Genomic DNA, 20,839 nt, shown 5'->3' on the forward strand with positions numbered 1-20,839 from the left:
CCCGTTCTCAGGTCACAGGATGACCAGGATGGGACCTGAGTTCAATGTGGGAAGCAATAGCTTTCCTTTGATCCGTTGCAGGATGCGTTTAAAAAAAAAAAAAGAAACACTCTGATGTTCTGAAAGCTACAAATGCATAGCTCTTTTCACTTGGAGAGCGACAGGTTGGTGTTTGAGCTGTAGCCAAGTAACCCTGTTTAGTGAATGTCTGAATTTTGACTTTTATGAACACTTAATAAATACATTTTTATTTATGTTGGCTAAAAATATCCAGCTGCTGGTATTGCCTCCCCCATACTTTTCTTTTTACCTTAATGCCAAAATTCAAGTATTTAAATTTTTTAAATTTCATGTTGAGCAGGTGTGAGGGCAATATGGATTCATAGGGAGAGTTTATGAAGTTGGTTGTCTGGTGTGTTTGCTGGGAATGTGTATTTCTTTGTGAAGGCTGTGGCATGCTGCCTGAATGTTCATGGAGCTCCATCACCCGCCTCCGACTTGCATAAGGAACGGAGCATCGTGACACAGGGGCAGAGGGACAAATTTATGAACAGGTCCTCAGATCAGGTGGGACTTCTAGTTCTTTCTCTGACCATCTGCTTGACCTTTACTCTAGTGTCTCCAAAGACTTTGACTCTGTGCCAGTTTTAAAAATTCTGTGACTCTGAGTCAGGGATTGAGTATAAATCTTAGAGGATTTTTTACCCCACTTTTTTACCCCACTGCTGGTGTTCAGAAGGTGCTCTGACTCTGTTCCCTTCCTTAAGTTTAAAAATATGTAGAATTTGTTTTATTGACATGTTAAACTTTTGGAACTGTTTTATTATGGAAATTTTCAAATACACACAAAAAATAGAGGAAATTTCAAAATGCTCTGCCATGTATCCATCATCCAGTTTCAACAGATGTCATCATTTTCCTATTTTTTTAATATAGCATCCCTTTTACTTTATGTTTCTGAAATATTTTAAAGCAAATCCCAGATAGCATATTATTTCACCTATAAATATTTCAGGAGAATCTCTCACATATAGGCCCCCTCCTTTGCTTTCATAGCCACAAGGCCAGTATTACAGCTAGCAAAACTATCAATAATACTTTACTAGCATACTGAGATTTTCCCCAGTTGCCTTGCAAATGTCTTTTTACAGTTGGCACGTTTGAATCAGAATCCAAACAAACCAAACATGTTGTATTTGATTATCATGTCTCTTAAGTCTTTTAAAAATCTATAACTTTCTCCATCCCTCCCCTTTTTAATATTGTACCTGGATCATTTTTCCTGTATAATATCCTAAAATCTGGATTTGGCTAATTGCTTCCTTGTGGTGTCATTCAACATGTTATTCTATTCTCTGTATTTCCTGTAAACTGATAGTTGGATTGAAAGGTTTTTTAAGATGTGGGTTCCATTTTTTTTTTCATGGATTATCTTGTATACATCATTTTGCTTCATATCAAGACACAGATAATATCTGATCATTCTCTTTTCATGATACTTAGGTTGATGCGTGAGTTCATGCTCCATCAGCCTGCTCCTCCTATCATGAATTTGCCCATCATCTGTCACTTACTGGTTTAAGTACTATTGATGATTATTTCATTGGATGTTACAAATACTCAAGAAAAATTAATTTAATGAAGTTTCTTCTCCTTATTAAATCTCATTTGGACTATAATAATCTATAATACATTCATTTGGCATATTTTTACAGCTTCTCATTGTATTTTATATTCTTTCTTCTGGCTGAACATACAGGTTGCCTTGCAAATATCAGTTCACTAGATGAACTGAGTGTTTCTAGCCTACCCTACTAATTTGTTTATTTGTTTGTGTTTTCTTACACATCCATAGATGAAGCTTTCTATGTTGTTTTGCAGTGGTTTATCCCCAGTGCTTAGAACAGTTCCTGGAACATGATCATGATTATTTATCGAAGGAATAACTTTGTGAGTTGTACATGTTCTCCAAAGACATACTTTGTACTCCTAGGTGCATTGGTGAAGGTGCCACAAAACAATGGGAACCTGAAATTTAACTGAACTATGAAAAGTTCTTGATATGTCATAATTTTCTGAAAACTCCTTTAGCCACTGTTAGCATTTCGGGCGAAGGAATAGAAGTTGCAAGAGCTGTTGTCTATGTTGGCGAAAGGACGGAGGATGGCAGATGGGTTTGTAGGTGTTTGAATGGGAACACTATACAAATAAGTAAATAAACATAAATATGTACATACGTAAATGTACACGATTCTACACACACACACACACACACACACACACTGCTGTTCCGTCCCAGGTTGCCCTGACAGTTTTATAGCTGTGTGCTGAAAAGCTTTAGAGAAACTTGGCTTTGAGTGTGGAGCAACTACTTCAGAGCAAAGGTCACAGTATCTCCTGCAGGAAGTGGATCTTCGTCTCTACTCCATGAGTGAAACCTGAAGAGTTGAACTATTATTTTGGATACATAAAACTTCCTTCAAATAGCAGTGAAAATTAAGCAGCCAGTTATATAGTGTGCAAATGAAAACAACCAAAAATGTTCATAGAAAGGATTAGTAGTTTGGAATATGAGAATGTTCTCCAGGAGCAAAAAACTACCCAATGGCAAACAACAAGTAAAAGGACTCCACTGTCTCTCTGTGTGTGGTCTACTAGGAGACCTACTAGGTACAAATAAACCGGGCATATTCAAGATATGTGCTGAACTTGAGCAGCCTAAGTGTGAGTATTCTAAAGGAATTGAAAGCCAATTTGACTTTAAATGGGTTAGGTGTTGACTGACAGTGTCCCCAGAAGTAATTAAAAGATGACTGCTCTAGGAGATTTTCTTTCAAACCATGCCTTAAGCATTTACAGGTCATAATTCCTTAATCAGAACCCTCAGAGCCATACATGTTCCAGAATTCAGAAATCCTTTGCATTTTAGGAAGTTACTGTGGTGCATGCAACGTGTACTGTGTAGCCCCCATCATGTACTGTATAACATGTACTTTGTACTGGACGAGTATTTGGTAAGGAGGCAGGTGACCATTCTGTAGCAAGCTCATGAGTAGTCACACCCAGTAGGATAAAAACAAGAGTATAGCTGTCCTCATATCAGTTCAGGTTAAGTTTGTCACAAAACTGTAGAAAGTGGGCAGAGCTTTTGGGAAGTCAGAATTGAGGGCAGGGGGCTGTAGACCTGTCCACGGACAGAAAATAAATAAATAAATGTCCATACTTGCCGGAGGAACAAAAGCCAGATAACAAATAAAGCAAGTACCATTGTTAAAGGATTTTAAACCCATCATATATGATTTGCTTCTTTCAGTTTACATAAGATTTGGCAATCTAAAACAAGGCTTGTGTACCCAGCTAAAACATTTTTTTTTCATAATTTTGGAAAATAGTACCTTGCATCTAAAAACGCTTAGACCTTTCACCTGTCTGTGTCTCAAAGCCGGTGTAGTTGAAAGACTGATGGGCTCTCGGTGAAAGGTCTGCTGTGGTGTGGAGGGCAGTCGCTGGTGTTTGGTGCATGAGAAAAGCAGCAGTATCACTGTGCTCGGCCGGGCGCTATGCTTTGCGGAACGGATCATTACAGTGCTGAGTTGTTCTGACTCCACAGCAGTGCACTTCATACAGCACTTGGGTAGGAAATTATTTAGGTTAATGCAGTAAGGAGCCTACAACAGTGGGAGAGTCTACATATTTGCTAAGTGCAGCCCTCTTCTATATATTTTCGCAATGAGAGTTAGTAAGCTATAAATAATGAAATAATTGACACATGGAAACTAAAAAAGAAAAATCCGATTACCTTTCATATTTAAAAAAATTGGCCGAGTGGTCTTGTCCTTTTTACTTTGCCATCGAAAGGTTTCTTTTTAGTATTTTTCTATAGAAAGCTCTCAAATATCTGATAAATCCCTGTGGCAGCTTTCACCTGGGCTGTGCATGCACAAATAGAATCAGATTATTCTTTATCTTGTTATAAACAAAGTTCAGGAAATATTTCTGAAATGAAGATAATCTCCATTCTTCATTTCCTGCTATGTAAAATTATCTTGCAGAACTCTACTCCATGAAGCTATTCAAGATTGTTACTTATTTAAAAAAAAAAGAGTATTACTTATTAAAAATGTAAGCAATGGAATTTGCCAAAATAAGAGATATTCTCATAAAACATCATGATTTGACTAAGCAGTTGTGGAGGAATTGTTAGAAAATTGTTAAATCTTTGGGTACTTTTTGGAATAATTGATCATACACTATAGGTGCTACATTTTTAAAACATGTTTTTTCTTTAAATGTGAATTTATCACATCATTTCATACTTACTCATTTATTTAACAAAAATTCTGCTAGGATATTGCAAATTTTCATAAACACAAAGTTGCCATGTACATCTTTGCACATAGATTTTTATATACTTGTCCAAGTTTATTCTTTGGTTAAAATTCTAGAATTGAAAATTCAAAGTCATGTGCTTTTAAAATTTTGTTGTACATTTTTTTTAAGTTTATTTATTCATTTTGAGAGAGAGAGGTTGTGCGTGAGTGGGGGAAGAACGGAGACAGAAAGAATTCCAAATAGGCTCCACGCACTGTCAGCACAGAGCCCCACTTGGGGCTTGATCTCACAAACTGTGAGTTCATGATCTGAGCCAAAATCAAGAATTGGACACTTCACTGACTGAGCCACCCATTTTAAATTTCCTTCCAGAGAGTTTTTACCAGTTTACATTCTTATTAGCTATATATGAAAGTGAACTTCCTCTCTGACAGCTGAAAATTTGTCTTATTGTCACTTGCCAAATGTCTTTTCATATATTTATTGCCAAATTTCAAATTTATTCTTTCTATAAAAGAATAGTTCATGATTTTTTATTGCAACTGAAGGAGCTTTTTATTTATTGAGGGTATTTATCTTTCCTTTGAATTATTTATTGCAAGGATTTTCTAAACTTTTTTTCTGCATGCATAATGTTTTAAAAAATAATTATGTAGTCATAGGTTTTAATGTTTCTTTAATTTTTTTACATCTAATGTCATAGACAAAGCCCTCCTCTATTTTAAAATTTAAAAAAATCTGCTTATATGTATTTTCTTGCCTTTATGTTTTAACCATTTAATTACATTTTGATATAAAATGGGAAGCAAAGACTTGCTTACATTTTTTTTTTCAAATGCTGAACAAACTTCTGGTACTATTTATTGAACAATTTCTTGTTTCCTCATTGATTTTTAAATGACAGCTTAATCATAAATCTGTCTATACGTACTTCCATTGCTATGTCTGTCCCTTCTGGCAACAGTACTAAATTGTCTTAATTTACTTTGCTTAAAATATGTATATGTATATGTATATGTATATGTATATGTATATGTATATGTATGTATGTGTATGTGTGTATGTATGTGTATGTATGTGTGTATGTATATGTAGTAGGTTTTCTCAATTCATTTCTTTGTAAAAATTTTCTTAGCTATAATTATCATGCATTTAGTTTTCCAGATAAAATTTAGAATCATTTCAAGATTCCATGTTCTCCCTGTCCCCACCCATTTTTTTTCTATTTGGCATTTTGTTTGGATTTGCATTCGAAGTCTAATTTAATTTTGAATCACCAGATTAATTTTATGCAAGTACTTTTCTGCAAAATATTTGTGTGAAAAGATTAAAGTAACCAATTCCTTTTAAAATTGATATATGAGAGTATTTTGGTGTTTTGGAAGTGTTTGTGCTGCTGAATCTGAATCCTTTCATGATTTTTGTTAAACTGCCTTGTGAACTAGTTCAGAGAGTCAGTGTCATATGCTGAATATCTAAATATATTTATAATGAAGAATTTGAGAAAACATAATAAAATATATGCCTGTCCTACATCCTCAGAGAGAAAATAGAGTACAGATGGATATAAATGCTCTACAGTTACTATTAGGAAAGTTAAAAATCATAATCCTTTCCTAGCTCTGTAAAGCCAGTTGATTGCTTATTGTTAGAATATCATCTTGCCCGTAAAGATTGAAGGCTCCTTATAAAACATGCGTGTGAATATTGAGTAAACTGAAAGGTTGAAGACTGGTTGGTTTGCCTGCAGAAGATTCTATAGAGTAAGTGAGTTCTGAATGGAGTTTCAAAAGAGGGGGCAGGTCACTGTGCAGGTCGAGGCTGGAGCTCTGAAGTTGACAGTGGCTGGAGATGATGGGAGAGAAGGCAGTGGGAGGAGGCTCCACACCATGTGACTCTCATTGTACTTAAGCCAACCTGAGGGGAGGATATGGGTGAAGAGGTTCTGTGTCCCCAGTGCCTAGAACAGTGACTGGTTCACAGTAAGTGCTCAGTGCACAGTAAGTGCCAAATGTGTGCAAGAGGAAAGAGAAGCCTGATTAGTAGACTGGAGCTAAATTGGCTGTGAAGTGGGTATTGGGAGGGGAGGGGAGTGTTTGTAAGCTCTGACAGGTTTTCTGTTGAGAGAACAGGGGCAGCTCAGGGCTTAAAAAGCCTAAATTCTGATAGCAGTATATGAACATTCTTGGTGGGCATGGGGTGATGGGGAGAGTAAAGGGTGAAGAGAGCATCTATAAAACTTCATGGCATTTTCACCATGGCAAAATAATTGAACTTTGGAGATACGTCCTAAAAAACACTATACTTTCATCTTAGAAAATGGGTCAACAAACTATGGCCTGGAGCCAAATCTGGCCCACAGCCATCCTTATAAATAAAGTTTTATTGGAACACAGCCTCACCTGTTCATTTACATATTATGCATGGCTGATTTAGTGCTACAACAGCAGAGCTGAGTAGTTGAAACAGAGACCATATGGCTAGCAAAGACTAAAATGTTTTCTGTCTGGCCCTTTAAGAAAATTCTTAATGACCTTTATCTTAGAACAGTGTTCTTGGTATTTAGTGGTGGCATTCTGGAAGAGTTCACTGAATTAGAAGAGTTGAGACAAATTGGTGCATGAATAGTCTAAGAAAGTTTAGGTCATATCACTTCCTGTGAAGATAAGTGCCCCCAATTTTTATCCTGTGGAAGCTCAGTGTTGAAGTTGTTGCCTTGATTATGTTATTTCTAGCTCCAGTCTACTATGGCCATTTCCACTCAACTGCATTGAGCACCTACTATCTCTTGATGCTCTCTGACCCAACCTATTATCCACAGTTAAGAAATCAGAATCCCAGGGCTAAATATCATATCAAGACTTCCCCACTATCTGCTAAGGAGAGTAATTTCAGCCAGCCATTTCAAGTTCTGCCAGCCTGTTTTATATGCCATGCTCCCCAGGGTAACTGTCTTCTTCAAAACTCTCCACAAGCCATCCCTCTTTTCCTCGCTACGTCTTCGATCCTCTCTCTCCTGCAGTGTCTTTTCTACTAGAGGTGTGTGATACCACTGAATCTGTTCCCCCCCCCAGGTAGTGTCTGCAGTACCCAAGCTGGATGAGCGGTAAAACATTTGAAAACATATCCGGAGCAGTCCCACCAGTTTTCAACCAAATGTCAACCATTATGTGTGCATTTAGATGAACGTACAACTAATTTCTTCACAGACTGTACAAATTCTGACTCTTCTAATCTATTTTAAAGGGCCACGAGAATAATTAGGAAGCAGCAGAAGTCTTGTGGAAAAGATGTGTTTAGTCTTTCACATATTACGAATTAAATTTTAGGTTTTGTTTTTTTTATGAAGCATTCAAGAGGTGGCTTTTTTCAAAACCACTTCAGAGGCACAGGAGGAGAGCTAAGGGCAAGACTGAATATAGAGGTGTAGGAGTTTTATGTCTGCTGGGATAGAGATGGGGACCTTATCTTCATGACAGTAACCACTATAATCATGCAGATATCGTTAGCAATCACTTTATGAATTAATTAATCCAGTTGGCATTTATTGAAAATATACTATGTACCCGGCCTACTGTGCTAGATGCCAGGAATACAGAGATGATTGAGGCTCACTTTCTGCCCTTGAGGAACGCCCAGACTAGCAAGGAGAAATCGGATGCATGAACACTTGCCATACAAGAGGAGAAATGTTACAGCAGATGAATGTTTTCAGATGAAGTAGAAGGAAAAGTCTAGAAGGAAGTGGGTTGAAATGCAAGAAGACTGAGTGGAAAAAGAAATAGCAATGAAATAGGAAAAAAAAAGGAATTTGAACTTCACTGGAAGAGACAATTGACTGCATTGTGGAAATCGAGGTCTGAAATGAATGGCAAGATTAAATAGGTGATGGGGATTAAGGAGTGCACTTGTGATGAGCACAGGGTGATGTATGGGCAGGTCGAAGTACTCTGTTGTATACCTCAAACTAGTATTACACTACATGTTAACTAACTGGAATGAAAATAAAAACTTAACAAAATAAAGACTAATATAATTTTTTTTTTTTTAAAGAAATGAATGCCAAGGGGCTGGGTAGAGCAGAAGCAAGGGCAGTGAAAATTTCAGACTCGAGAAGTGACATTTCCATTGTTCAAGAGGACTTGTTTATAGCCTGACAGGTCCTCGTTCTTGGCCTGTTAAAAATAGGTAATACACATGTGTATTACTTACAGCCAATAATCTATCATGTTACATTCTGACTTACATAATGATGTTACATAATATATATTGTATTAATTTATAGTACGGTATTTTATATATACAACGTATATGACAATGCTCCTTCTCAACTAACAAAGGCTGAGCAAGTGATAGAAACTTTGCTGAGCACTTTATATTATCTAGGTTAATTCTTGCAATGGGTAGGTATAATAATACTATTCCTCCCAGACAAAGAACCTCAAGGCTATAGAGGTTAGGCAGATTGTCCAGGGTTATCCAGGGGAAGGTGGTACTCACACCCAAGTCTGTCCTCCCCTACTGAGTTAGAGGCTCCTCTGGAGGAAATTCGAGAGATGAACTTTTGGTGTTAAAAATGAACTGAAGAGAAACAGATTGACTCCTCCTAATGGTCGGAGTGAGGGCAAGAAAAACCAAGTGCACACAATGGAGGGAGGAAGTGTGTGGAGTTGAGGACAAGCACAGGCTTTGAAGGCAAACATGACCGAATTCTCATCCTGGTTGTATTGCTTGCCAGCCACATGTCTATCCTTGGTCAGGCCATGTTCCCACTCTGAATGTCCCTGTGTGCACAATGGGGGTCGTATCTTCTGCCTTATTAGCATGGATAGGATCTGCAGCCATGCTTGGCTCTTACCAGACACTCAGGTGTAATAGCTACTACTTATTCCTATTACCCTTATCACTACTCTTATTTCATATCCCCCCCCCCCCCCCGCTCCTTCTCCTCCTCTGCTATCACTACCATTGCTACTATTATTATCAGCAGTAACAGTAATTGAAATGACTAATGGAATACATCTGTGCTAGAAAAAAGGTTAAAAAAAACCACGCAGAATAGTCGTTTAAGTCCTTGATTTGATTAATAGCAGTAGTTCTGCGTTCAATACTTAGTGAGCGTTTGCCATGGCAGGTCTCTATGCTAGGCACAATAGGGAGTTAACACTGAAGAAGCCATTCTCCCTTTTAACTCGCGTATAAATTTGTTTGGCCTTCGTGGCCACATATTCTTGATAAGCCATGTATTCAAGAGAGCACTTTGGGAGTAAACTGTTAATGTACATCAAAAGCAGACCCACGGGAAGGATGGGGCCATGGACAGCTTTGCAAGGATAGTCAGAACTTAAAGAATTGCACAATGATTTGAAATTCCATTATGCATTCACGGCTTCTCCAGGTAACCTCAGTCTCCTCATGTCATGTGCTAGGCTTGTCTCCTCATTTACAAGTTCAGCTCGTTATCAGGATACTTCATTTTAGTAAATCTTTTACGTTGGCCATTAGACTTTGAGAACTATGTGAGGTGCTGGGTAAGCAGATGAATGAGACCCTAGATCCTGTCCTCCATGAGGACAGTCTCAACATAAAAATGTTTTTATAAATCCTTACTAGAGAGGATGTCATTTACAACAACCTTGAAATGGAACCTTCCCCATCCAATATGAAGAAGACTGGCATGTGACATTTTGATATTTTTTATTTTACTAAAATAGCAACCTGGCCAAATATACTTTTCAGCACATTTATTATAGCCACATGTTTATATTTATAGGAGAAGTGATGCTAATTCCCTGGTATGTTAACAGGTCTTATTCAAATTGTTCTATTTTTACTTTGGAACAAAATTGCTAAAGAGAAACATTTTAAGGCAAGTAGTGATTATAGCACACTTATCAAATTATATATTAAATAAACTTCCTGAACTGAGAAGGAGCATAAACTGAAAACAAGGCAGTTATCTTGAATTTTATATTGTTTATATAAGATTTCTTCAAATCCATTTTTATTGTAAGTTACTGATTGCTTTCCTGTTTTCTTTTGCTAAATTTCTACCTTCTCACTAACAAATAAAAATCCTCCTTTTAATCTGTAATAGATGACTTGGGATTCTAGAATGGATTTTCAGAAACCACCGAAAGACCTCCTCACTTTATTGTGTACAATAAATAATGTATTTTTTTTTAATTCGAGAGGTGGTCAAATAGGTGAATGCATAAATCTCACCAACCCTTGGGCAGTTGTAATTTCCATTCCAAAATGCATGAGTTTTTTACTTGACTATTACTCTGCTATACATTAAGTAATGGTTACTATGGCAACCTTTGCATCACATTATAACATTTAAATATAAGGTGTTGTGTTTCTTTATAGGAAAAGACAATATACTTGAATTTTTAATGTTTGGTGAAATATAATCGCTGTGAAAATAAATAACTTTGTTCAAGGTCAATTGAATTCTTTGGGGATTATGCATATTCCTCATTCATTTATTTTTTTGTGATGTCATGGGGCAGTACAAATTTTTGAAAAATTATTCCTGATAAATATCATATAATATTCATTAAATGCCTGTAGTTGGCCTTGCAAACAGAAAAACAAAGTTGAACCTGTTTAAGGTATTTATCAGTGGCTATTGCAGTAGTAAGAATTTGAATTTATTTAGCATCACAATGATAAAATTTTATCAAATACGTTTTTTATTTTTGCGTATCTAGTTGTGCAATATTTAGTACGACTAGTTTTGGTCTCACGTATAGTTGAATTAACAGTAACAGTTTGCTCACGCTTGCGAAAGCAAAATTAAATGAGCCATTGAAGTAATCCTTGTGGCAGTTCCAGGAAAATGGCCACTTAAGCTGAAATTATCAAGATTGATTGTTGGCCAGTTTCTTTATTCAATATGGATCAAAACTAGCCATTTCTTGTTGCCAGTGTAGTTCTAGGCCATGAGGCTGTCATCACTGTTTATGTGGACCCCAATATTTGACTTTTTTTTCATTTTTTTAATGATGATTTCTCTAAATTATTATCTCAGTGTATATTTTCTGAGAGTAGAAGACCTGACTGCCAATCAATCATTCACAACTTTTGAGGAATCATTTAAAGAGTCATCAGTGGATTGTAATATAAGACCATGAATTGGAGGGACATAGGATGGTAACTGTGTGGGAGTCCATCTCTAAAGGACATTTTACATATGTTGTTTCATCTGCTCCTGATAACTCTATATTAGAGCTTTCATTATTCCCTTTTTACAGAGGAGGAAAATAGGATTTAGAGCGGTTGTGTAACTAACCCCTAGTCACGATGCTTGTATGCTTCTGAGCTAGGGTGCATTCCCATCTGTTTGACCTCAGGGCCCTCCCTCTTTCCTTAAGAGGTTTTTGTTTGTTTGTTTGTTTGTTTGTTTTAAGTTTATTTATTTTGAGAGAGAGAGAGAGAGAGAGAGAGAGAGAGAGAGAGAAAGAGCAGGGGAGGGGCAGAGAGAGAGAGAAAGGTTGTGAGAGAGAATCCCAAGCAGACTCGTACTGTCAGCATGGAGCCTGACACCGGGCTCGATCTCACGACCGTGAGATCCTGACCTGAGCTGAAATCAAGAGATAATGACCTGAACCGTAATCAGGAGTTGGCCACTTAACCCACTGAACCATGCAGGCGCCCCGAGAGGTTTGGATTCTGCCTCTGACTTGTTACAATGGGCCTTGCATGTTCAGAGTAAGAATAAAAAGCATTGACCAGAAGTCCCTAAAAGAAAAATCTTTGCTAAATGATAATTTCAATAATTTACATTTCTCCACAGCACGATGACAATCTGTTAAGTCCCTGATTGTGCAAGTTATCCTTGCCATCTTATCCTTCTAACTTTCCAGAGTTCTATTTTGCTGAAACCAAGCATAAGACTGAACTCAAAATAAACTATGAAGGTGCATTCCCGGACCTTCCGCTCTCGGGAATAGAGACTGTCCAAAGACTGACCTTCAGTTTTGAGCTTTGAAGTTCAGAGGTGGACACAGGTGGAAATACTGTGTTCTTCATTGCCCTTCGCTGTGAGATATATTCTGGGTTGCGGAGTAAGTGCCAACAGCAGCAAAATTATCGCCCCCTCCTGCTACTAGAGTAAGTCAGCAATGGCCCTTCTGTGGTCAAAATGGCAAATTCAGCAGCAGCTATTCGACAGGGATTTGCAAAAACTTCCCCATGGCTGTTAGGAATCTTATTCAGCAGTGTCTTTGAAAATCCGATCCTGTGCAGAATTCACTATGGAGAAATGACCTCCGTTGCGATTTTTTTTAATGCGTTTTAAATATAATTGGTAATTTTGCTCAATGTATATTTTGCACTTAGTATTGCAAAGTCTATTAGGTACCCATACAAATATCCAGCATTCATAAGTTTTATAGTGGTTCAGAATTTTATTTCCATATTAACGTAAAGCCTTCCCAAATTCCTGGCTTTATAGAGTCAGTTCGCCATACAAAGCCACTATACATCACTTAGGTTTGTGATGAAAGAATGGAATTGCAGCTGTGTGAGTACTAGAATACCCAAACATGAATTAGACTCACAAGCATTTGGCAATAGTTCAGAAAAGGAGCTTAATCTGGTTTCATCTGAGACTGCTTTTCTCTGTTCTACAACATCCCCCCAAGATGTTGTGTCTGATATCGGATCACAACGTAATGGGAGTGACGCAAAATCAGAGAAAGCGCTAAGAAACCAGGGGCACATTTGCTTTTCCCCTGAGATTATTTTTTCTCCTGCTTCTGCTGCTGCTGCTGCTGCTGCTTCTTCTTCTTCTTCTTCTTCTTCTTCTTCTTCTTCTTCTTCTTCTTCTCTCTCTCTCCCCCCTCACCCGATTCCAACTCTGAAATTCAAGGTCATTCACCTATTAGATGAATTAATTATAAGCCAAAAAGCAGCATTCATCGTACTCTGATCTCACTCATATCTATAATTAAGGGTAAATATAATCTTCCTTTTTAGAAATGTACCACCCACCCATTACATTTAAAGTGCTGACTGAAAGGAAATAATAGTTCAGAGCAAGATGATTTTAGTTTAACAAGAAAAAAGTTGATAATTTAAGCTTGAAGCAGTTAGTTCTATTTTTGATTACCATTCAGTTATAAATCTAATTTGAGATATATGCTGCTTTTCTGTTACTCAAGTTTAATTCATGGTTTGCATTCTTGGTTGCATAAGCAAAGTTCAGTGGTTGATCAAGGATGTTAAAAAGCTCCCTCCCCCCCCCCACCACAAGGGAATCGGGGCAGTGTTGAGAATGTGTTAGACTGAGACCCAGATCTGATATAAAACAAACAAAAAAAATTTAATGGAAAAAGGACCCTCACAGAATGTTGCATTTGGCATTTGAGTGGCTCTGGTGGGGAATAGCTTACTGCTGAAGAATCAGTTGTAGGGGTGTGGACCCCAAAATATTTAAGCCCAGTTCACAAAGTCAACACACACACACACACACACACACACACACACACACACACACATATATACATATATATATACACACACACACATATACACATATATATGCTGCATGTATATATATAGAAGCATACACACACACACACACACACACGTATATATAATATTTGGTTACAGTATTTTAAGTCTTAAAATTGTTTGTCTTTGGAAGAAAGTAAGGACTGAATAAGGGGAAGGGCTCGTCTCCTCACATTGCAGACAGTTAAAGAAAATGGTAAACTATGGGTTTAAGATTTACAGGTTAGCTCAGTGAGATGCCACATCTTGCTTCCAGTGTTTCCTGGCAGACTCGGGCAGCTCTCGACTGGGACCCAGCATAACCGCAGAGCATGAACTTGCACAATGTGAAAAACCTGAAACCTTTGTAATCTTATTTAAAGCAAAGATGAATTTGCCCATTTTGAAAGCAGACTTTAGCTTTCAAACTTAACTTTTAAATTAAGCATTAATGTGTGTGTGTGTGTGTGTGCGCGCGCGCGTGTGTGTGTGTATACCATGCAGGTGAATTCACGTGTAAATGAATGCCTATCCACTTTGTGCCATATTCAATTTACCTTGTTGAATTGAACGCCATTAACTTTCTAAGTTCATAAACTCAGGTTTTTTAGCCAGTGGAAAAATTTTTTTAATCTTTCTCATTGCTAAAGAGAGTTAAATGTGTGACGTAAAGGCCAAACAATAGTAAATGGTTATTGTTCATTTTACAAGTATACTCTACAATAAGAACACAATATTTTTATCTTAACTTTCCCTAGGGGGGTGATTAGGGCCCCCTTAAGTGTGAGGAAATGCTTATTTTTGTTGCTTTAGAAGAATGATTCTATTGTCTGAGAGAAAAAGAAAAAGGAACAAACAGGTCTAAAAAGAAAGAAACAGGAATGTGCTTTGTTTAAAAAAAAAAAAAAGGATTAGCATGAGCCACCAAATGTAAGTGCTATCTGGTCTTAGTTCTGTGTCACTATCCATAGTTCATGTGGCTGCGCATGCAAGTGTTAGGGGCATGGTTTATTTACAACTGGCCCGTGAAATGATTTTCTTTTACATTAACAACAGTAAGGTCAGCCACAGCCAGTTAGCGATCTTCTAGTTATCATTTTATATTTTTCACAGCTCTGTTGTGAATGCTGCTAAAACACAGTACAGCAAGCTTGTTTGTTTTTATGTTGACCTATTGAATGCATCTAGTTTCTTGGGAGTGGAAACCTTTGCCACCAGGACCAACAAGAATTAAGCACTGGTTAAGCTCATTAGGAAGACAAGCAGGCATTTCAACCTATCTGCTCAGTCCTTGTTTGAGTATTTTGTATTATTTTAGGAAAAGAAAATGAAGGCAGAGGAGTAACGTCTGCCTAAGATACAAAGTTATCAATAATGTCCCCTTCAAGCTCCTCTTTTCATGAAAGGGAGGCTTATTTGTAAATTTACCAGACTGTGAGGAGGCTGTGATTTAAATCATTCACAGCTTTATCGATGGAAATTTCAAAGAAAACTTGGGCTTTAAATGTAGATTTTGTTACTAAGATTTACCAAGAGTGAAATTGCAGGTTGAGATTCTAAAATTGTTGAATGCCACTTGTAAAATGATAAAGAAATCATTTGATGTTATGCTGGTTATAGATGTTATTCCTGGTTTATAGAAAACTATTACAAAGAGCTCTGTATTTTAGTTTGTCATTGGGTAGCATTTTGATATCCTAAGTTCGGAAGAGGCAGTAATTGAGCATGTGGATGACATATTTTTATCTGGCAAATGACCTGGTTTTATCTGGTATTTATGTGGCAAATATGAAGATACTCGCAATGAATTTTTGCTCAAAATGAGCTTCAAAACTAAAATCTCATCCTTAAAGTTTTATTCGAAAGTAATGTTGACTCTGTATCCCTTGGAAAAGTCTTAAACTGGAAACAGTGAAGGCAAACTTATCAGTAGCTGTTTAGTCCTTTATTACTCATCCAGCACTCACAAAAAATCCCTGGAACAGAGAAGTTCTCTTTATGATATTTAGCTATATGGCACTGGAAAGGGGAGGTTTGAATTTTTGATTTTCCAGCTTATGGGTCATATTTGACCAACTGCTTTCACTAGAAGACATGCCACTTTGTTGAGCTATTTAGGAATCAAAAAGACTGTCTTAATTTAAAACAAGGACTCTTTGTTTTAGTTGGTGACTGCCTTGTGAAATTTTTCAGTTCTCAGCGGGTTAACCAGGGAACAGGGGCAGAGTCATAATTGGCCTATTTAGAGTATTTTGCATGTGAATAGTGTGTTAGTGAAGCATCCCTAAGTCTGTTGTGAGTGACATGGTGATTAGAATTTAGATTAGGGAAAACACATTCTGTACTTTATCAAGGACAGTAATTAGTTCAGTCAGTAAAAGTTGATTACAAGTAACGATAAAGTTAGATTTTTAGTACTTAATTTTAAAATTTCTTTATTAAATAGTAAATTTGTTCTTAATATAAATGGTAGTATCTACACTTGTTTTCTTGCATATCAGACTAATTAACAGAACAATGTGTTCAATGCAGAGTATAATCAGGCGATTTATATATTATGGGTAAGTTTTTATGTAGTTTTTAGAAAATGTAATATTATTATATGATCTTTCGTGTGTCATCATTTTTGAAAGTTTAGTCATTTATCACACTGTGATAAGTTAATGATATTTGTGAAAGTTTTCTAGTGCTCAGGTAAATGTTTAATCTGTGGGGATGTATTTTAACTTCCAGTAGTCCTCAAGAGGGCATTCTAATTTGTTCCTGTTCGCTTAGAATGCCTACTATTTCTATGATTTTGGAAGTTAGCGTGAGATTTGAATTTGCTCCCGGTTCTGCTGGCATTTTCTCTTCTGTGGGTGCTGTGTAAATCCGTGGGGGATAATGCCGAGCCGATGCAGAGTCCTCAGTGGAGGGGAGCGTCCTGCCCTCACCCCCAACGTGAGCAGTCGGGGGAAGTTGTGTGCGTCCGAAAAATCAGATTCTTCTGGAGTTCTTGCGAAGGAAGGGCATGAATAGTTCCCAGATATGAGCCTAAGTGTAGATGAAGAAAACATGACTCTTACACAAACGCCCTCTTCTTAAACAATCAAAATGTGAGTCGTCTTAGGATGAAAGTACTGTTTCAAGAGAATCACCTTCTATCTTCCTCTCAAAAGCAAAGAATTTGAAAAATCACAAACTTCGTGCTAGCTTCTTAGACTGCTTTTCTTTTTCTTTTTGTTTGGTTGTGTTTTAATTGTTGCAGCTCGGCAGATGCTGTTTTCTTTATTGCCGTGGTTTAAGTACTAACAATCAGTTGGGGGGTGGTGAATGTGAAAAACTAACCTTCTATGTTTGTTTTCCCTTTTGAACCTTTTAGCAGAGTCTCCTTGGAGGTGACATGGATATGGGCAACCCAGGAACCCTGTCGCCCACCAAACCTGGTTCCCAGTATTATCAGTATTCTAGCAATAACCCCCGAAGGAGGCCTCTTCACAGTAGTGCCCTGGGTAAGGTATTCCTCTGTTTGAATGCCTGAGTGATTAGTAGTAGTCTTTTTCTTTCTTCCTCTCTTTTTTGATGCCATCCTTCTCACCCTATTCTCACCCCACCCCCCAAAACCATAAAATTTTGCTCAAATGTCAGGCTCGTGACCACCCCTCCCCAGTAGTACATTGGATGGGTATGTTAACAACTTCTAGTAGCAAGAGAACTATTTTGGTGTATGCTTATTTCTTGTTTTCTCTTGGCTGCCCATATAAGGAAACTTAAAAAAAAAAATCAAAGCTTAAAAAAAGTTAAATATCTTGATTTTTATGAAAAAGGCAGAATTCGATTTCTGCCAGAATAAAATATGATAGCAGTACTGACATTTTGCTAAGGTAATGATTTAAGAAAATCTGGTCTAATCTAAATGGCTTCGTGGTTTAATCTGTTTTAGTTAGGGAAATAGGCATTCGGGGACCTCACAGCCTCTTCATTTTCTTTCAGAGGTGCAGACAAAGAAAGTTCGAAAAGTTCCTCCAGGTTTGCCATCTTCAGTAAGTACTGCTTGTTTCTGCTTTGTATATTGTTTTATTTTGTTCTGTTTTGTATTGATGCAAGGGAGATAGGAGCAAATGAGGTTCCATGCGCCAGAGCAGCGTGTTTATCTAGCCTGGGGATGAGGTAGGAATGACCTGCACGTCCAGCCACCTGACCCACGTTGGAGTGATTAATTGTGTATCCTGGAAGACTGGGTGGTTGTGTTGATATTCAGCAGTTTAAGCTCTGAAGAGAGCCTTGAAAAGGTGCCTGAAGTTCGAGGAGTTTTACCTGTACAGGGCTTTCAAGAGAATGAGTATTAGTTTCATGTGTTGGTTAAATTCTTTGTCGGTATTATGATGATTTATGGATTTGCATGCGAAAGGAGATTTGTGGAGAGGATTTAGGAAAAATTTACATGGGTTTCAGCCCAGAGTGCAGAGAGAATGTCTCTATTTTCTAGAGAGGTTACTGAATAAATGCTGCAAAGGTAGCTGCATCAGTAGCCATTTGTGTCTGGAATACCAGGTGACAACTAGAAGAATCCAGCTGTAACCAAGAGCATTCTGGGTCTTTTTACTACCTGGAGCTATACTCAGGCGTTGGTGAGGTCCCTCCAGGCTCCAGCGTAGCAAAAGTTGGTTGTGATCCCAACTAAATGCGATATCTTATTTTCAATTCTTATGTATATTTTCATATCTGAGTTCCTACATGATTTTATTTAATTTTCTTTAAAACCAGTCTTTGCCTAAGTAAGTAGGCAAATTGCTTTGAGTAATTTCCTCCTTACATAGAACAAGAATATGAGTCTCCCCCCTTCTTGTTTCCTCCTTCCCTTCTTCTTTTTTCCTTTCTTCTTTCCTTCCTGTAAATATATATGTATATATATATATATATATATATACACACATATATATACATATATACATATATATAGAGAGAGAGAGACAGAGAGACAGAGATACATAGTTTTGATTTAATTTAATTTAATTCTGTGTTCTGTAGGGCACTAGTATTCTTTGAAAAGAATGCTCATAAGCCTCATTGCAAGTTCTTCTCCTCTAAAATAAAATGGTATTCGGGTTTCTGAAAATATATTACCAATTGATGCTCGCATATTAGTTTTACTTCATTTTTAAGAAATTAGGAGAATAATAGGTTTTGCAAATGTGCTAAGATTAGATTAACCCAAACACCTGTGTATTTGACTTGCTTTCAGTTCAGCTCATCCAAAAAATTTATTAAGTGAATATATCAGAGTGAGTCTTATCAGGAAAAAAACACAAATTTTGTATGCTGATTATCATAGACTTGGCGATGTTGAAGAAGCATCACAAAATTATCCATAAATACAGAAAAATATTGTGTAAATAAAACTGCCAATTGTGTATAAAATAGTCACTTTGGACTACCAATAAGTCACTTAACAATGTACTGAGTGGTTTATTCTTTAAATTTCTGTGCTGTATTAAAACTGACCAATATCCCTTCAGGTTTTTCTAAGCATATTTTAAGCTTGAAGTTGGTGGTGGATTTAATGTAGATAAAACTTTAGCTTTTAATAGCTTTTATGACAACCTCAAATGATACAGTCTTCACAGCTGTTGACATTTAAAACATGCCTGCACCTAATACGGACAGTATTGAATACAATAAGTGGACCTTCAGATGTCCTGAAATGATGGAATAGTTGCGTGCTGTTAAAGCCATGTAAAACTTGAAGCTATAGAACCTTATTTATGCCTCATAGCCAAACAAACTTTGTTTTTTCCAGTGCTAAAATTATGCAGAAATCTACCCAATTTCTAAGGAGTGTTTTGGTGTGGCCTTAGATATTATCTGTCTGCTTAATCATTGTCAATAATAATCTCTCCTACTTCACTGTAAGTTTTTGAAGTATTTTCCTAGAGTTAACTGGGCCACTATAGAAAATTTCACGGATACAGTTTTTCTTTGCCATTTTGACAGTTTGTGTGTTTTTGATATGTTGTCCATGTTGAGAAATAAAAAGGTATCTTTCCTTTCTTCGCAGTAGATCTAGAATTGGAAATTTAGTTTGTATTATTTAATTTTTGGCTTTTGATGGTCAGTTTAAGGTTTACTCTTCTTAGAGAATTTATCTTGGCTAAATGTTTTAATGGTCCTTAAGGAACATTCTCATAAGTAGAGCCTGTTTTTTTAAAGACAAGGAGGAAAATTCAGTCGAAATGGATATTTTATCCTTGTTATCTTTTTTGACTTTTCTTTTTTCAAGCAAGAAGAGTAACTAAGTTTGGTCGATTTCAGAATCCAATCATCTATTTATTGTCATTACTTTAAAAAAAATCTCTGCTCTGTTTTAATAGCAATAATGTGACTTAGTTTATATTAGCTTCGTTGCATGCATTGGATTGCTTATTACTTATAACAAGATCCATGTGCCTTCCCACTGCACGAAATATATATTTTAATTTGATCTAAAGAGATGGTCCGCAATAGTCACTGTAACACGTTTGCTCCGGTATTTTTAGACCTCTGCCATGTTTTTTTTCTTTTTTTTAAGCTCAAATTAATATATACCTGGTAAGATATTTCTAAAACTTGCTTCGGTATGTATGAATAAGTTTTCTTACAAATAATAAGAAACTGGGGATAGTAAAAGGTTTCTTTTCAAGTGATTATGACTAGCTAAAGACATTTATATGTTTTCTTCAATACATATTTACCGTGATAAATAGTAATAAATCTGTCACAATCTGTGGTGTGAACTCACTTTTTTTTTCTTTTTGAAATGGGCCCTTTCTCCTCCTTGATATAAAAGAAAGAAAATTTAAACTGTAACATCTGTGATGAGATATTATTTATGACCTTACTAGAGTACAGAGGCTGGACCTCTTTTGTCGCCATTAGGCTGGATCTTCACAGGAAATGAGAGCAAGGCTTGTCTGGCCCTGTTTTTGAAAATACTGCAGCATCTGTGGGAGAGAGGAAACATAAGCCTGGCCCAACATCACGCCATGGA

General features: G+C 36.8%; 1 protein-coding gene across 13 annotated transcripts in view; it reads left to right on the forward strand.

Annotated features, from left to right (window-relative positions):
• TCF4 (transcription factor 4) overlaps window positions 1-20,839 on the forward strand; it is a 351,707-nt gene that overhangs the window by 211,796 nt on the left and 119,072 nt on the right. For 10 of the 13 annotated variants that reach the window (XM_030336279.2, XM_030336272.2, XM_030336273.2 and 7 more), the window contains 2 exons: window positions 17,195-17,324; window positions 17,806-17,855. In XM_030336279.2, the coding sequence (XP_030192139.1) occupies window positions 17,195-17,324; window positions 17,806-17,855 (180 nt within the window). The remainder of the gene's footprint in view (window positions 1-17,194; window positions 17,325-17,805; window positions 17,856-20,839) is intronic. The other 3 variants (XM_030336277.2, XM_030336289.2, XM_030336274.2) reach the window with 1 other exon arrangement.

The sequence above is a fragment of the Lynx canadensis genome, chromosome D3 (assembly GCF_007474595.2).
Source record: "Lynx canadensis isolate LIC74 chromosome D3, mLynCan4.pri.v2, whole genome shotgun sequence".
Taxonomy (NCBI): Eukaryota; Metazoa; Chordata; class Mammalia; order Carnivora; family Felidae; genus Lynx; species Lynx canadensis.